This window comes from Heteronotia binoei, chromosome 17 (genome assembly GCF_032191835.1).
Source record: "Heteronotia binoei isolate CCM8104 ecotype False Entrance Well chromosome 17, APGP_CSIRO_Hbin_v1, whole genome shotgun sequence".
NCBI lineage: Eukaryota > Metazoa > Chordata > Lepidosauria > Squamata > Gekkonidae > Heteronotia > Heteronotia binoei.
Window position 1 is genome coordinate 31,054,899 of NC_083239.1, and position 17,159 is coordinate 31,072,057.

General features: G+C 42.9%; 1 protein-coding gene across 1 annotated transcript; it reads left to right on the forward strand.

Annotated features, from left to right (window-relative positions):
• Window positions 1-749: 749 nt before the first annotated feature.
• LOC132586053 (trypsin-like) lies at window positions 750-16,406 on the forward strand. Its single transcript, XM_060257989.1, has 5 exons — window positions 750-890; window positions 3,863-4,016; window positions 8,012-8,265; window positions 10,822-10,958; window positions 16,187-16,406. Exons 1-5 carry the CDS (start codon window positions 785-787, stop codon window positions 16,337-16,339), a joined length of 804 nt encoding a protein of 267 aa, XP_060113972.1. The 5' UTR covers window positions 750-784; the 3' UTR covers window positions 16,340-16,406.
• Window positions 16,407-17,159: the final 753 nt, after the last annotated feature.

Here is a 17,159-nt window from a genome sequence, read left to right on the forward strand (position 1 = left end):
TGTATGGATATATGCCTCCCTTCAGCTAAACTGGATCCTATGACACTCTTTTGCTTATTTGGGGTAGGTAAGCTGTGTGGGGCTGTGGCAGAATAGCAATGGTCCAGTAGCACCGTTAGATATCAAGATTTCCAGGCATAAGGCATCGGGAGTCACATTTGACAAAGGGAGATTTAGCTCTCAAAAACGTAGACCCTAGAAATCTTGTTGGTCTTTAAAGTGGGACCAGACCTCAAATCTTGCTCTTTTTTTTGCTGCGTTTGCTTCTTCCAGTAGAAAATTACTCTGGTGGAAAAAGGCTTTCTCTGGGAGAGGAAAGTCTTGTTGAAGGAAGTCTCTCCCAGTTGGGGGAAAACCTGTTGGAAGGCAGTGGTAAGATCCACCTTGGCTGCAGGGAGACATAAAAACAAACCTTGGCTGCAAAGTGATGACTGCATACCTGAGGGTAAGCCCCCTTGAAGTACCTGGGGCAGAGTTCCAAGTAGACTCACTTGGATTGCACTGTAATCTGCAAACTTGGAAGTCACTGGCTTGAATCTTCCATTTATCACAAAAAAGCAGATGGACTTAGGCAAGATCAGCTTTCTTAGCCCCTAACCTACCTTCCTAGGTGGTTAGTAAGGACTGCAGCTAGATAATGTATGCAAAGCACTTGGAACACTCTCAAATGTTTTATAAAACACTGCGTCTTAACTGTGATTCAGTGTGTAAGGGAGGGAATCCAGAACTTGCTGCTCTAAATGCATCATACTGAGATTTCAACCTCAGAAGTAAATTCCAGTTGATGTTCTTTTTTCTTTTTCAGGGTACCAAACATCACCTGACACAGTCCATCACCATGACAGCCTTGATCATCCATGCTGTTATTTTGCTCTTGATTTCTTCATTGGGTAAGAGTTTGTGTGATATGTAAGTGCAAATGAATGTGCCCTGGTTTCCTCTAGGCCAGGGGTGGGGAACAGTGGCTCTCCAGATGTTTTTTTCGCTACAACTCCCATCAGCCCTGGCCAGCATGGCCAATGGCTGGGGCTGATGGGAGTTGTAGGCAAAAACCATCTGGAGGGCCACTGTTCCCCACCCCTGCTCTAGGCCAAGCAGCCCTCAACTTGTTGAACTCATAGGCAGTTTTGGAGTTTTATGAACAGTCAGGGAATGGTCCAACAAAATGGCTGCCATGGGAGGAAATCACAAAATGGATGCCACAAGGGCTTAGTTCAGTCAAAAAAAGTTGATAGATTAGGCTGTTTCCGAATAGGTGTTTCCTGTTTGAGCTCTTCCTACTTCAATTATATGAAACACAGTGAGGTTTGACTCTTTATTTCCAGGAAGAGATGCTCTGGGGGAGAAAGAAGTGGGCACCAAGAAACGTATTGGTCATGGGTCCCATGGCTCCTATGGGCACTATGTTGGGTATCACTGCTCTGGAGTTTCAGGCAGAGGTATTTTGCCAGATCCCTTTTAAGTGGAGATGTTGAGGACTGAACCTGGGACCTTTTGTGTGCCAATCAGATATTCTACCACTGAACTATGGCCCCCTCTCCTACTTCACTCACAAGAATGTGCTGAGAATAAAATGGAGCCAGTAAGAGCCATGTCTACTGCCCTGTGCTCTATAGGGTAGAATAAATTAAAGGTGTAGAGGCTTTGGTTCCTGTCATTGTAAGGTATATAAGTCTTGGTCTGAACCAGCATAGAGGGTTTCATAAGAACGTAAGAGAACCCATGTTGGATCAGACCAATTGCCCATCCAGTCCAACACTCTGCATCACACAGTAGCCAAAACCCAGGTGCCATTGCATTTTCCATGCATTTTGGCTCCTGTGGTTTGAACCTGATACCCTGCCCTGTGATCCACTTGCACAGACTGAGGCTCTCTACATGCTTGCCTTCTGGAGAGGCAGGGTCAGGAGGACCATAACTTCTGGCTTCATGCACATCATATTTTATTGGCATAAATGTTGACCAGTCATTCTTTTATAAGCCAACACCTTTGTATATGAAAAAGGAGGGAAGGCTGGGGTCAGGAATATACCTCTTAAATGAAGAAAGCAGTTTGCTGAAGGGTGTTCTCTGTGGCCCACGTGGCCATCCCTGGGAATTCATGTCTTGTTCTGGGCAAAAACCTCGTTCAACAAAGGAAGATTTTTTTTTCCATCTGAGGAATCTTTTCTCCCTCCAGAAATGGTCTTTCTCTGTTGGAGGAAGACTTAATAGAATCCTCCCCTAGAGAAAGACTTAATAAAGAATATCATAAGATCCTAATTAGTGACAGGCAGTCATAGGATCCAACCTCATACAAGTAAAATACATTTATTTGATTGAGATTCATCAGTCTGATTCATCTGAGTGTATGTCTGAAAATCAACTGAGCATGTGCTGTAAAATATATCATTCAATCACATAAAACTCTCCAAACAAGTAAGAAACTTATTAAATGAGATAACGCCCCCCCCACACAAAATGTCACAAAATTCAAAGCCTCAGCAAACTGGACTGTCAGAACAGCATTGTATGGAAACTCAAGAACAGTGGTCTTCAAGAACAAAGTCAGAGTCCAGCAGCACCTTTAAGACCAAAAAAGTTTTATTCAAGGTTTGAGCTTTCGTGTGCATGCACACTTCCTCAGCTAGAAACGGAAGATAATCATTCAAACTTATAGACTGAACAGCAAATTATCATGTAACGTGATGAAGATATAGGTATCGTGCTTAAGAGGAGATGAATGGAGCGTCTCCATAAACTTCCCACAAATGAAAAGGATTCTCTTACCCATTTATCTCCTATTTGACATATTTATTGCTTCACTATTGTCCCCCCTTAATTAAATTCAAAACTGTGAACCCTGTATAACTTAACATGTTATTCTTATTTTGTCTCCACATATTTTAAAATATCTTCAGCATGTTACACGCTAATTTGCTGTTCAGCCTCTGTCTAAAAGTCTGAACTATTATCTTCCATTTCTGAGTATCTGAGGAAGTACGCATGCACATGAAAACTCATACCTTGAATAAAACGTTGCTGGTCTTAAAGGTGCCACTGGACTCTACCTTCTGTTGTGTTGCTTCAGACCAACATGGCTACCCACCTGGAGTGGTCTTAAAGCTTCACAGTGCAGTGCTAAGCAAGCCCCCCCCCCCCCAATTTAAATTCTTTGATTTTATGAAAAATAGGGAATAGTCAATGAAGAGTCAATAAGTCACAACTGATTTATAGCAATCCCATAGGGTATTCAAGGCAAAAGATGTTCAGACATAATTTGCTATTGCCTACCTCTTCATAGCAACCCTGGATTTCTTGGGTGAACTCCCCTCCAAATACTGACCAGGGCTGAGCCTGCTGAGCTTCAGAAATCTGATGAAATTGAGCTAGCTTGGGCTATCTAGGTCAAGGCAAATTATGCCCTTCTAGATCAGCTGAAGTCGGTTGGTTTAGAAGGGTGTAATTGTGCTTAGAATGCCAAAGAAAAACTTGTAAAACAATAATGGAAGCAGAACTCCCCATGGAAGCAGTAAAAGCCTGTGAAAGCCATGAAAGATGATATAAAACTGGGACATGATTAAAAAGAAAGCTACAGCGTGGGGGGTAATCTCATCTCAAAGACAGAGAAAATCAGGGCTTCTTTTTGTGAGCAGGAACGCACAGGAACACAGTTCCTGCTGGCTTGGCGTCAGGGAATGTGGCCTAAAATGCAAATGAGTTCCTGCTGGGCCTTTTCTTTAAAAAAGCCCTGTGTGAAGCAATGGTGATGTTAGGGGATGTGCCCTAATGAATTCCTGGTGGGTTTTTTTCTACAAAAAAAAGGCTCTGGAGAAAATTAATCACTGACTCATGTTTCTACTCATAACTGGTTGCTTTTAAGTACTTGCCAAGAGTGGCTCGCCACCGAAGGGACACCCCTGCGTTCCCTACTCTCAGCCATGGCAAGCGGCTGTCTACAAAGCCTTCTCTTTCTACTGCGGTGCCATCCTCCTAGATCGGAAGTGGGTACTCACAGCAGCTCACTGCAAAAATGGGTAGGTGGACACAGGGAAGAATGAAGGTGAGCATGTATGCTTGTGGTTTCTCTGGGGTGGGCAGGGATGACAACATTTTATTTATTTGTTTTATTTATTTAAAATATTTTTATGCTGCCTTTAAATCCATTGTTGGGTTCCCAGGGCAACTAACTATCAAAATATTAAAAGATTTTACACACACACTCACACACAATTAAAAACTGCAGTTAGGCAAAACACATGCACAGTTAGAACACAGACAAGAAGAAAGGTCGGTGAAGGAACAACAGGTGAAATAGATACGTTTTTATCTGATGGAGAAGACAATGACAGAGGGACAGATGGATCTTTCTGGGGGTGGAATTCCATAAGTCTGGTGTCACAGTTGGATTTTTCAAAGTGCTACCCATCTGTCCTCAGATGGAGGGGGCACTTAAAATAGGGCTCCTCAAGATGACTGCAGAGGTTGGGTGGATTCAGATGGTTCAAATGGGATGAAATAGCTTTGATTTAAAGGGAAATAGGGAAGGGTCAATGAATAACAGGTAGGACCTAGAGTTTTCCTGGAGTTATGATTGCTCTCCAGACTAGAGATCTATTCCTCTGGAGAAAATGGAGGGTGGAAATGGAAAGAGTGATACCACATCCCCTTAGAGGTCCCTGCTCCCTCAAACCTCCAAGAATTTCCCAGGCCTAACAATTTCAGTTTTAACAATGTATATATAAGGGGAAGAGATGGAGGTGAAGGGAGGACTGAGACAAGGGTATAAATTTAATCAAATGAAGTTATTTAGGCATTCTGCCTGAAACACTTCCTCCAAGCAACTCAGGGCAGTTTTACATTGTTCTTCCTTCCTCTGAGTCATAATAAATCTGTGAGGTAGGTTGGATCGATGTCCTAAACATTTCCCCAAATATGTCCCTGAGCTGGATCAACAGATTTGGTGTGGGAGATCAGTGTTTTCCATGGTAGTTTGGACCCATTTCAGACTGGAACCACAGTATGCAAAAAGAAAGGGTTTAGACCACCTCCGATACCATTTATTCAACTGGAAATGGTGCTAGAGGGATGCTATTTCCCCAGTAGGGGAACGGAATGTGTAACTAATCAGTACAGGTTTAGTTTCTTTGGTGGGGCAAATAGCCACTTCCTTGGGGCTGTTTCAACTTGAGAAACAAATGTTGGAGGGAAGGCTTCAGTTGCATGTCCAAGCCCCAGTCCAAATCTGGACCATGCATACTTGGAATCACAGGACTCCTTGACCATGTCTGTTGACCTGATCTGGGGATGCATCTTGGGGCAAATGTATCCATTAATTACATGTTCCCACTGATCAGCTGGAGGGCTCTTTAAATTCCACAGGAGGGGAGGGAGAGGGGTGGCTGCTAGTGGTCACTCTTGGGGGTGGGGCTTCCCCTGCTGGCCAGCTGACTGGGGGTGGGCAGGAGCCTCCAAACAGGGGGATCCCCCACCACCAACTGGGAACTGCAAAACAAAGAAATAATCATGTATGAATTAGCTGAGAGTAACTCAAAAGAATTCATTACAAAATTATTGTAGAAATTCATAAGAAATTAAAGTTTTAGAATATTAAGTCAAGCCTATCTTTGACAAAAGCAATCTTTCTTTAACAATAAAGTGTGCCAAAATGCAATTAGTAGTCCATTAAATTATCTGTGTGCGAATAGAATCAATAGGAGAATTTTTCTCTAAAGAATTTGTGCTTGTGATATTTGTAGACTATATTTGGAATGGTAAGAAAACACAGGACGATTGCTAACCCTTCCCTGAAGAAGGTCTCTTGAAACGAACTAATAAGCTACCAGCTCCATTGAGGTGGTGGTCAAGATGTCCTTCTACTGATTCCATTTGCACACAGATAATTTCATGGACTATTAATTGCATTTTGGTATAAGCACTTTACTGTTAAAGAAAGATTGCTTTTGTCAAAGATAGACTTGACTTAACTAATATTGTAAAACTTTAATGAATTTCTTTGCATTTCTTCAAAAATTTTGTAACAATTTCTTTTGAATTACTTTTATACCAATTCCGCAATAGCAGTTGCTCTGCTCCCGGGCTTCTGCTGTCCTTAGATCAAGCGATTGATTCTCCACCTCTTTCTTCACGGCCACATTTTGACTCACGGCTCCCTCCAATTTACATAAGAACATAAGAGAAGCCATGTTGGATCAGGCCAATGGCCCATCCAGTCCAACACTCTGTATCACACAGTGGCCAAAATACACACACACACACTGTGGCTAATAGCCACTGATGGACCTCTACTCCATATTTTTATCCAATCCTCTCTTGACACTGCCTATGCTTGTAGCTGCCACCACCTCCTGTGGCAGTGAATTCCACATGTTAATCACCCTTTGGGTAAAGAAGTACTTCCTTTTATCCGTTTTAACCTGACTGCTCAGCAATTTCATTGAATGCCCACGAGTTCTTGTATTGTGAGAAAGGGAGAAAAGGACTTCTTTCTCTACTTTCTAAATCCCATGCATAATCTTGTAAACCTCTATCATGTCACCCCGCAGTCGACGTTTCTCCAAGCTAAAGAGCCCCTAGCATTTTAATCTTTCTTCATAGAGAAAGTATTCCAAACCTTTAATCATCACCCCACGTCTTCCTGATCTTTTTTTTAGAGATCAAGAAGATGCAGGGGAAACTGGAGGGAGCTGTGGGTCACAATGCAGTCACATAGCAACTGGTGGGGAATCAATCACCTGATCTAGGGAAAGCAGAAGCCTGGGGGAGGAACAGCTGTTACTGCGAAATCAATTAAATTCATACATGGTTATTTCTTTGTTTTGCATTGCCTTGTTCCATTGTATCTCTTTGATTACTTACCCACCTGGGGACTGTCATCCCTATATCAAGTGGGGTGGGAAGTACAGCCTGAAATAAAAGTTTTTGTAGAATTTTTAAAAAAGAGTGCTTGACGGGCTGATTTCTGAACATAGTTGCCAACCTCCATGAATTACGACTGGTCTCCAGGCTACATTTATCAGTTTCCCTAGAGAAAATGGGTGGCTTGGAGGGTAGTCTGTATGACATCAAATCCCTCCTGAGCTCCCACCCCAAACTTTGCCCACTCTGGATTCCCCCCTCAAATCTCCAAGAAATTCCCAAGTTGTCAGCCCTGTTTTTGAGGGAAGAAAGAGAAATAGAATCCTGTAAACTTGTTAGGTGTGGTAAAAAAAAGAAAAGAAAATTCAAATGGGATAGTCAACCAAATGTCTTTTTAAATTTTGTTTGTTTTTAGAGAAGGAAATGATGGGGGGAATACTTAGTGTAGATCTAATTTTCCTATTTAATAGTTTATTATTTATCCAACATAGTCTGTAAGAGTAAGATCTATAAAATTATGGCCATGTATGGCCATAGTTATGTTTAGATTAAAATGAAGGCTTGAAATTAATATTAAAATGTCATTTTCTTTAACTGCTTATTGTATTTTTTTCTGAAATATCATTGAAATACCTTGTCTATTTCTTTTGGCTATAGTATAATTATAGCAATCATAGAATATAGTATAATCTGCAATTTCAAGTAAATCAGCTAATGCAGTCTATCAAACACTGGTTGATGCAGTCTAATTAAAATTGTGTGTGTGAGAGAAAATATTATTGAATACTGAGATTATGTTTCTATATTATATGTTCTCATACTTGAAATATTAAATATTAAAATAAATGAAAGATAAATATTAAAATATTTTAATTGTCCTTGTGTGTAAATAATATATCTAAAACCTTATTCTTGATTTTTTGTTTCCCCTTTACCCCTTTTTTCCCTTTCTGTATACCTATTTCTTTTTGAGAAAATAAAAATATATATATTAAAAAGAGAGGGAAACAAGGGGGGAAATGCTCAGTCCCAAAACTGAAACTGAACAGAACAGTGCCCCAAATCTCTATCCTCACTCTGCTCCAAGCTCTTTGATCAGAGCCAACAATCTACAGTCCAGGGCAAATTTCCACCTGCATTGCTTCCTTCGCAGACTTATCCACGTCCGGCTTGGAGAAAGAAACCTGGATTGTTATGATGGGACGGAACAATATAAACATGTGATCAAAGCTATTGTTCATCCTGGATTCAATCACTCAACCCACAGCAACGATCTCATGCTGCTGAAACTGATGACCCCAGCAAGGCTGAACTGCTATGTACAGCCCTTGGGACTGTCTTCCTGGAGAGCAAGCCCTGGAAAAATGTGTTTGGTATCAGGATGGGGTGCTCCTATAAATGCTCAAAGTATGTACACTATGTTGGCTTCTCTTATATTCAGCTATCAAAAAAAGAGGTATCCTATTTAGAATAGGGTTGCCAGAGTGGGAAAATACCTGGAGATTTGGGGGGTGGAGCCTGGGGAGGGCAGGGTTTGGGGAGGAGCCTCAGCAAGATGCAATGCCATGGAGCCTGACGTTCCCCTGGGTTACAAATGACTTCCAGGCTACAAGACCCAGTCAGGTCCCTTAGATAAAATGGCAGCTTCAGAGAGCAAACTCTATGGCAGAGATGGCCAAACTTGCTTCATGTAAGAGCCATATAGAACAAACATCAGGTTTGAGAGCCGCAAGACAGGAATGCCAGATGTTTAAGAGTCGAAGGAAGGAAGACCAAATAGAGAGGGGGGAAGGAAAGGTGGAAAGAAAGCAACTTTAAATGCATTCTCCAGCTGGCTTGGATTGCTGAAGTGATTTAAAGAGACAAATGCCTTCTCCAAACTGGCTGATGGGGTGGTGGGGGCTTTGAGAACCACACAATATGTGTGAAAGAGCCACATGTGGCTCCCAAGCCTCAATTCGGCCACCCCTGCTCTTTGGTATCATATCTCCAATAAGCTCCCTCCCCAGGTACTGCTCCAAATCTGCAGGAATTTCCCAAGGCAGAGTTGGCAGCCTTAATAGCAACAACACTTAGGTCTGGTTGTACTATATGTACAAAAAAATGTAGATAAAAATGGGGAAACTGCAAGTACTTGCAATGGGTCATCTCATTTCCCTCTCCTCCATTATCTGTTCTTCCCTGCCCTGAAAGTCTTCATAGCATCTCCTCTTTTCTTCCTTCCTTCTCTCCTTCCCAGCCAGACTATCTTTAACTGCCCCCCTTCTTTCCCTCCTTCCGATAGGCTGTCCTTAGAAACACGGTCCATTGAACAGCTGTGTGTTGGGGATAGGGTTGCCAATCCCCAGGTAGGGGCAGGATATCCCCCTGTTTGGAGGCCCTCCCCCTGCCTTAGGGTCATCAGAAAGTGAGGGGAGGCAAGGGAAATGTCTGTTGGGCACTTCATTATTCCCTATGGAGACCAATTCCCATAGGGTATAATGGAGAATCGATCTGCAGGTATCCGGGGCTCTGGGGAGGGGACTGTTTTCTGACGTAGAGGTACCAAATTTTCAGCATAGTATCCAATGCCTCTCCTCAACCCCCCCTCCAAGTTTCAAAAATATTGGACCAGGGGATCCAATTCTAGCATTTCCAAAAGAAGGCTCCCCTATCCATTATTGCCGGTCGAAGGAAGACATTTAAAAGGTGTGCGATTCCTTTGAATGTGATGGCCAGAATTTCCTTTGGAGTTAAATTGTTCTTCAAGATCCGCCAAGCAAGGCTGAAGTTTTTAAGAGAGTGGTTCTCTGCATTAGCAAGTCAGCAATTAAGTTTATCTGTTTGGATCATGCTATAATAAAGCAATAGGTTTTGTCAAGATAGCAAAAAACAGAACATATCCATAAAACAGTGCATTATATAAGGCTTGTAAAATTATTAAAAGGTCTGTGGCATGTTTTCACCTGCATAGTGGGTCATGGATTAGAAATATAGAGGGAGGTAATTTCTGCACAGACTGGGTTAATGATGAGATGACAAGAGGACTGATAAATAGGGGTTAACACCAAGAGAGGGAAAGAGCGGAAGCTGAGCTGCTTTTTGCCTGAGGGAATAGAGAATTTCGGAGTTCCAGCTGAGAAAAGCCTCTGGAGAATTAGAAGGGAAGTTGTCTGAAGAGTGACCGTGTTTTGGAGCACATTTTGTTCTGCAATGCTTGAGGGTTTTCTCCTTCTGTGGCAGTGAGGAAAAGTAGCTTCTCAGAGCTTGTGAAAATGAGAGACCTCACCAAGTGTCCAGTGTGGTCTATCTGCAGTTTGCCATTAAATAAAAGTGGTTTAAGTGGTGTAGATGACTGGGGAAGGCAATGGCAAACCACCCTGTAAAAAAAAAAAGTCTGCCGTGAAAACATGAAAGCAATGTCACCCCAGAGTTGAAAACGACTGTTGCTTGTTGCACAAGGGACTACCTTTACCTTTTTAAGTGGTGTTCAGGTTTTGAGTAGGGCATCCACAGTGGTGTAACCACTAACCTGGACTTTTTAAGGCAAAAAGGGTTACATGCATTAGTTGCACCTATTCTTCCTTTTGCACAGGAAACTGAGGAGATCCTCTACCACATTCTTTCTGAAAACGCTCTGATTTTCAGGATCTGGAGAGGATAGGAGAAAAATGTTAACGTGTGGTCAGGCTTTTGGCCTTGAAGCTCACTCTGAGTAACTTTCTACCAATCATTCCCCGTCAGCCTATTCTACCTTACTGGGTTGTTATGAGGAGAAACTGGGTAGAATGATGTAAGCCACTCTGGTGTCTCCACAGGAAGAAAAGTGGGATATACATATTTAAACAGATAAGTGAGTATTGCACTGGGCTTCTCTGTCACAGATGCATAATAGTGTATGTTCTGAGCCAGAATTTGGTGAGCATCCTTTTGAAGGACAGATATAATGAAGTATGACCAAAATAATGATGTCTTCTTTTCCAGGCCATGTCCCCCTGGTCCTTTACTGTGCAAATGTCAAGATAGTCTCTCACCATCAGTGTGAGGCTGAATACCCAGGTCAAGTGAGCAGGAAAATGGTATGTGCTGCCGCCTTAGAGGGAGGCACAGACTCCTGTGAGGTAAGGTCAGTTTTTAGGATAATATACATGGAGTTTATCTGAATCAGAGTCCCATGCAAGTCCCCTCAACAACTAATGTGCTACTGCCTCACATGGGAAGCCCAGTCACAACCTATTTAAAATCAAAACATTCACTTTAGCCCAAACAGTGAGAATTACTACTAACATGTGGCAACAGGCATGATAGCAAAAGCTCCAGTCTTGTTACTGTATCATTAAGCCCTGTTTAGCAACTATTTACACCTCTTCCCGAGCTATTAACACTCCATTAACATCCCATAAAATGAGGAATGAGATAAGTAGCATCAGTAACACCCTGGAGCATGTGACGTTGATATTTGGCTCTTTTTTTGGGAAAGTGGAGCGGCTTCATTCCTTAGCCGTGACACAAGACTTCCCATTGCCTTCTATGGGGCTCTAGCCATCTGCCAGATGTTTTCCATAACAGGTTCCCTCTCAGACACTTTTTGGATTGAGGTTTAGTGACAGTATTGAACTTGAATGGCTCCCGTCCAGTTAGGGATGCCAGCCTCCAAGTAGGACTGGGGATCCCCTGGAATTACATCTCATCTCCAAACTAGAGAGATCAGTTCCTCTGGAGAAAATGAATACCTTGGAGGGTGGACTCTGTGCCATTGTACCCCACTGAGACCTTTGGCTTTCCCAGGCTCCTTCCCCAAATCTCCAGGAGTTCCCCAGATTGGATCTGGCTACTCTACCTCCACATCTGCTACTCATGGCCATGGGGACATGGCAGCCCTAGTTGTACTTACGAGCCAGTTTGATGTAGTAGTTAAGTGCGTGGACTCTTATCTGGGAGAAAAGGGTTTGAATCCCCACTTCTCCACATGCAACTGCTGGAGTGACCTTGGGTCAGTCATAACTCCCTCAGAGCTGTTCTGATTAACAGCAGTTTCTCTCAGAGCTCTCTCAACCCCACTTACCTCACGGCCTGTGTCTGTTGTGGCGAGGGGAAGGGAACAGAGATTGTAAACCGCTCTGAGACTTCTTTGGGTAGTGAAGGGCAGGGTGTAAATCTACTCTCCTCCTCCTTCATATAGGCCCCAATCTAGTTTTACTTGCTAACAACTGGGCATGTGTAACACCTAGTAGTCATCTGCACCAAAAGATGACAGTTCAATGTAGTCTGGATGAACACACTAATGTGTGTCAATATCAGCCATATGGGAGGAAAACTGCTTCTGTGAAATAATCTGTTTTGCTAGATTAGGGCAGCATTATCCATCAGGCATCCCTTGAACCATCCACAGCCACATGTGCACCAGATTCTGTAAAAATTGCTTGTAAAAATGTGCAGACAGACCTATAGCAATGATCACAGAGAGCTAGAAACTTGACAGTCGGTTCTGCAAGGATTTCTGTTAGGGCTCACTGCAAATGCAATTGTTTTGTCAACCGTTGCTAACAAGACGTCAGTCACCTACTGGTGGATAAGTGGGGAAGGAGTGGCCGTCATATCCCAATAGGCTGTAAGAAGCTGTAATCCATAGCAAAACATTCATCAAATGAGCTCAACGTGCCAATCCACTGGAGATGGCAGGTCACCTCACTTAAACATTTAAAAATGGTGGATGAATCAGCTTTTTACTAGGCAGTTTAATCAGCTTTGCATAACCCAAGCCTATGACGGAATACAGGTGCCTCAGCCTAGAATTTACATTCCTTTGATGTGGAATTTGTACTATAAACCAGCTATACTGAACACTAGAGGCTTTTAATCAAATTATTTAATTTAAATGTAAATGTCTTAAATGGAGCAACATCCATGTAAACAAGTAAGTCTCCATGACTTGGACTTAAGGCTGCCAGGTCCCCCCTAGCCATTGGCAGGGGATGGGGGTGGGGAGGGTTGCCAGATCTAGGCTGGGAAACTGCTAGAGACTTGAGGATGGAGCCTGGGGGGAGCAGAGACCTCAGTGGAGAACAGTGTTATAGTGTCCACCTTCTAGGGTTGCCAAGTCCAATTCAAGAAATACCTGGGGACTTTGGGGGTGGAGCCAGGAGCAAAGTTGCGACAAGCATAACTGAACTCCAAAGGGACTTCTGACCATCACATTTAAAGGGACTGCACGCCTTTTAAATGCCTTTCCTCCATTGGAAACAATGAAGGATAGGGGCAGCTTCTTTTGGGGCTCACAGGGGGTCCAATTCTTTTGAAACTTGGAGGGTATTTTGGGGAGAGGCACTGGATGCTATGCTGCAAAGTCAGTGCTTCCACCTCAAAAAACAGCCTCCCCAGAGTTCCAGATACCTGTGGATCAATCCTCCATTATACCCCATGGGAATCAGTCTCCATAGAGAGTGCCCAGCTGACATTTCCCTCCCCCGCCACTTTCTGATGACCCTGAAATGGGGGGAGGGCCTCCAAAGGGGGGGATCCCCTGCCTTCATCTGGGGATTGGCAACCTTGTCCTCCAAAGCAACCATTTTCTTCAGGGGAACTGATCTCTGCAATCTGGAGGTGAACTATAATTCCTGGGGATCCCCAAGTCCCACCTGGAGGATGGCATCCCTAATTGTTCAACCCATAGCAAATAGGCATTAAAACAATCAGACAATACTGGTGCTATCTAGCATTTTCTTTTAGTTCTTCATAAAGTTAATTGTGGGATAACAGGATGCCAAGGCCATAGTGGAAATGCTTCATTATTGGAAAAGTTCTGTTTTCTGGTAAAATTAAGAACAAAAAGAGAAGAAAAGAGAAGAAAACTTCTGTTTCGAAGGGGAGGAGGCGAGACAGAAAAGAAGAACTGGGTCCAAGGAAGGTGGTGAAAAGGCCCTCTTTCTGTGGCAGCTGAAGGAGAACCTGCCGGCACTGAGTATTGGTTGGAATATTGGATTAGGACCTAGAAGACTCAGGTTCGAATTCCCTCATTGCTGGGACTCTGTCAAGCTCTAACAGAGTTTTTGTTGTAATGATAAAATGGAGGTGGGGAAAATAGTGTAGTCACCTGTTCTATGTCCCTATTGGGGAAAAAAGCAAGATATAAAAATAAGTAATGCTATTTGAGGAACCACGAAATAGCAAGAAAAATACTCTCTGTGTAAAGAAACAATATCAAAATATAATTACAATAATATCATTCTTCAATACAACAATACATAGTAACAGCAATATAAATTTCCAGGGGCAAAAATACCATCCGAAGCACACAACTTCGCTACTGTCCATGAGGTGATGCAGCATTCATGAAATACATAAGAACATAAGAGAAGCCATGTTAGATCAGGCCAATGGCCCATCCAGTCCAACACTCTGTGTCACACAGTGGCAAAATTTATATATATATATATATATATATACACACACACACACACACACACACACACTCTGTGGCTAATAGCCACTGATGGACCTCTGCGCCATATTTTTATCTAAACCCCTCTTGAAGGTGGCTATGCTTGTGGCCGCCACCACCTCCTGTGGCAGTGAATTCCACATGTTAATCACCCTTTGGGTGAAGAAGTACTTCCTTTTATCCATTTTAACCTGTCTGCTCAGCAATTTCATCGAATGCCCACGAGTTCTTGTATTGTGAGAAAGGGAGAAAAGTACCTCTTTCTCTACTTTCTCCATCGCATGCATTATCTTGTAAACCTCTATCATGTCACCCCGCAGTCGACGTTTCTCCAAGCTAAAGAGTCCCAAGCGTTTCAACCTTTCTTCATAGGGAAAGTGTTCCAGCCCTTTAATCATTCTAGTTGCCCTTTTCTGGACTTTCTCCAATGCTATAATATCCTTTTTGAGGTGCGGCGACCAGAACTGCACACAGTACTCCAAATGAGACCGCACCATCGATTTATACAGGGGCATTATGATACTGGCTGATTTGTTTTCAATTCACTTCCTAATAATTCCCAGCATGGCGTTGGCCTTTTTTATTGCAAACGCACACTGTCTTGACATTTTCAGTGAGTTATCTACCACGACCCCAAGATCTCTCTCTTGGTCAGTCTCTGCCAGTTCACATCCCATCAACTTGTATTTGTAGCTGGGATTCTTGGCCCCAATGTGCATTACTTTGCACTTGGCCACATTGAACCGCATCTGCCACGTTGACGCCCACTCACCCAGCCTCAACAGATCCCTTTGGAGTTCCTCACAATCCTCTCTGGTTCTCACCACCCTGAACAATTTAGTGTCATCCGCAAACTTGGCCACTTCAATGCTCACTCCCAACTCTAAATCATTTATGAACAAGTTAAAGAGCATGGGACCCAGTACCGAGCCTTGTGGCACCCCACTACTTACCGTCCTCCACTGAGAAGACTGCCCATTTATACTCACTCTCTGATTCCTATTACTCAGCCAATGATGGTGCAAAACTAGTGCAGTCTTGTTTCGGATCCATGTGATCCTTCTTCAGGGACTGTATTATTTATTTTTAGGTGCAGACGCAGTAGTCTGATGGTGCCTTATTTAATTACAATTCACTGTTTTCCAGGCTTTCTCTAATTAATTTCCTTATTCAGAACGCTGCTGCCATTTTCCATCTCAGCATTTCATTTCAGCATTTCATTGCTGATAGATGGAAAAATGGCAGCAGCGTTCTGAATAAGGAAATTAGAGAAAGCCTGGAAAACAGTGAATTGTAATTAAATAAGGCACCATCAGGCTACTGCACCTAAAAATAAATAAGATGGTCCCAGAGGAAGGATCACACAGATCAGAAACGAGAATTGACTGGTTTTGCGTCATCGTTGGACTGTATTTTTAGTGAATATTGCATCATCTCATGAACAGTAGCGAAGTTGTGTGCTTCGGATGGTATTTTTGTCACTGGGAATTTATATTGCTGTTACTATAATGTATTGTGGAATTGAAGAATGATATGATTGTAATTATATTTTGATATTGTTTCTTTACACAGAGAGTATTTTTCTTGCTATTTCCTGGTTGCAAAATCTCCGTGGTCCCAGCATTGTTTGATGTCATCATTTGAGGAACCATAACAGTTTACCTCAGTCAGACAACTGAAATGTTGTCCATGCTTTCTCCTGATCTATTATTTAGCAAAGTAGGATAGTCCTTCAAAAGACCTGGTACAGTTTCAGGAGTCCAAAATAGCCCTCTACACACATGGAGGAATAAGCTTGGTTGAATCCATTCTGATTGAGGTCTCAGCCCACATGCACTGGATTGGGCTGCTAGTCTGTGTGCAACTGATCCTGAATTAAGAGTGGTCTTTTCCTGATTGCCAATATAGGGAGACTCCGGGGGACCCCTTGTTTGCGATGGCAAGCTCCAAGGCGTGGTGTCTTGGGGAGATGTCCCTTGTGCCACCAGCACCAAACCTGGGGTCTACATGGACATTTCCACATATGAAGACTGGATCAAGAAAACTATACTTGAGAACTAATATCACAGAGAAACAGGACTGTGTTTTTTCAAATACTGAAGTCCTGGAAGAAACCATCTTAAGTGAACCTACATGGCTTTCATGCAGAATAAACCATGATAAGTGAACCAACCTGGCTTTCACCCTTTTCCCCCCCTCACTCCACTCTATTGCTTTCCTTTCTCGTATTGTGGCTTAAGTTGTTGAATTCAGGCCACCGAGACCCAGGTTCCAATGCCCACTCTGCCTGAAGAATGACCTTGGGTCAGTCACTGTCTTTCACTGTCACTTACATCCAGGGATGGAATTCTAGCAGGAGCTCCTTTGCATATTAGGCCATACACCCCTGATGTAGCCAATCCTCCAGGAGCTTAGAAGGCTCTTTTTTGTAAGCTCTTGGAGGATTGGCTACATCAGGGATGTGTGGCCTAATATGCAAAGGAGCCCCTGCTAGAATTCCACCCTTGCTTACATCACAGAATTATTGTGAGGGCAAAGCAGAGAACAGGAAACCCAAATTTGCTACCTGGAGTTCCTTGGAGGAAGGATGGGATCAAAATGTGAAAGAGACTTTCCTTTCTCCTTCCTGGTCATACTTCACACACTCTTTTGTTCTGCTTCCAAAGGAGGATTACATATAGCTCTCTGAGGGAATATTTAGCAGGTGTGTGACTTAAAATATTTCATGTACTAAGGGAGGAAAGCCTTTTCCTTTCCAGCTTCAAAAAATTATATATATGGCACTCTGGCTGTATGAGTCTTGACCTGGATGGGCCTAGACCAGCTCAATCTCATCAGCTCTTGGAAGCTAAACCGGGTCAGCCCTGGTTAGTATTTGGAT

Excerpts from the sequence above, each read along its gene's own strand:
- LOC132586053 (XM_060257989.1), top strand. The coding sequence starts at position 785 with ATGTTCTTTTTTCTTTTTCAGGGTACCAAACATCACCTGACACAGTCC. Across the intron at positions 891-3,862 it reads GCTCTTGATTTCTTCATTGG|TACTTGCCAAGAGTGGCTCG; the intron begins GTAAGAGTTTGT and ends GTTGCTTTTAAG. Across the intron at positions 4,017-8,011 it reads GCAGCTCACTGCAAAAATGG|ACTTATCCACGTCCGGCTTG; the intron begins GTAGGTGGACAC and ends CTTCCTTCGCAG.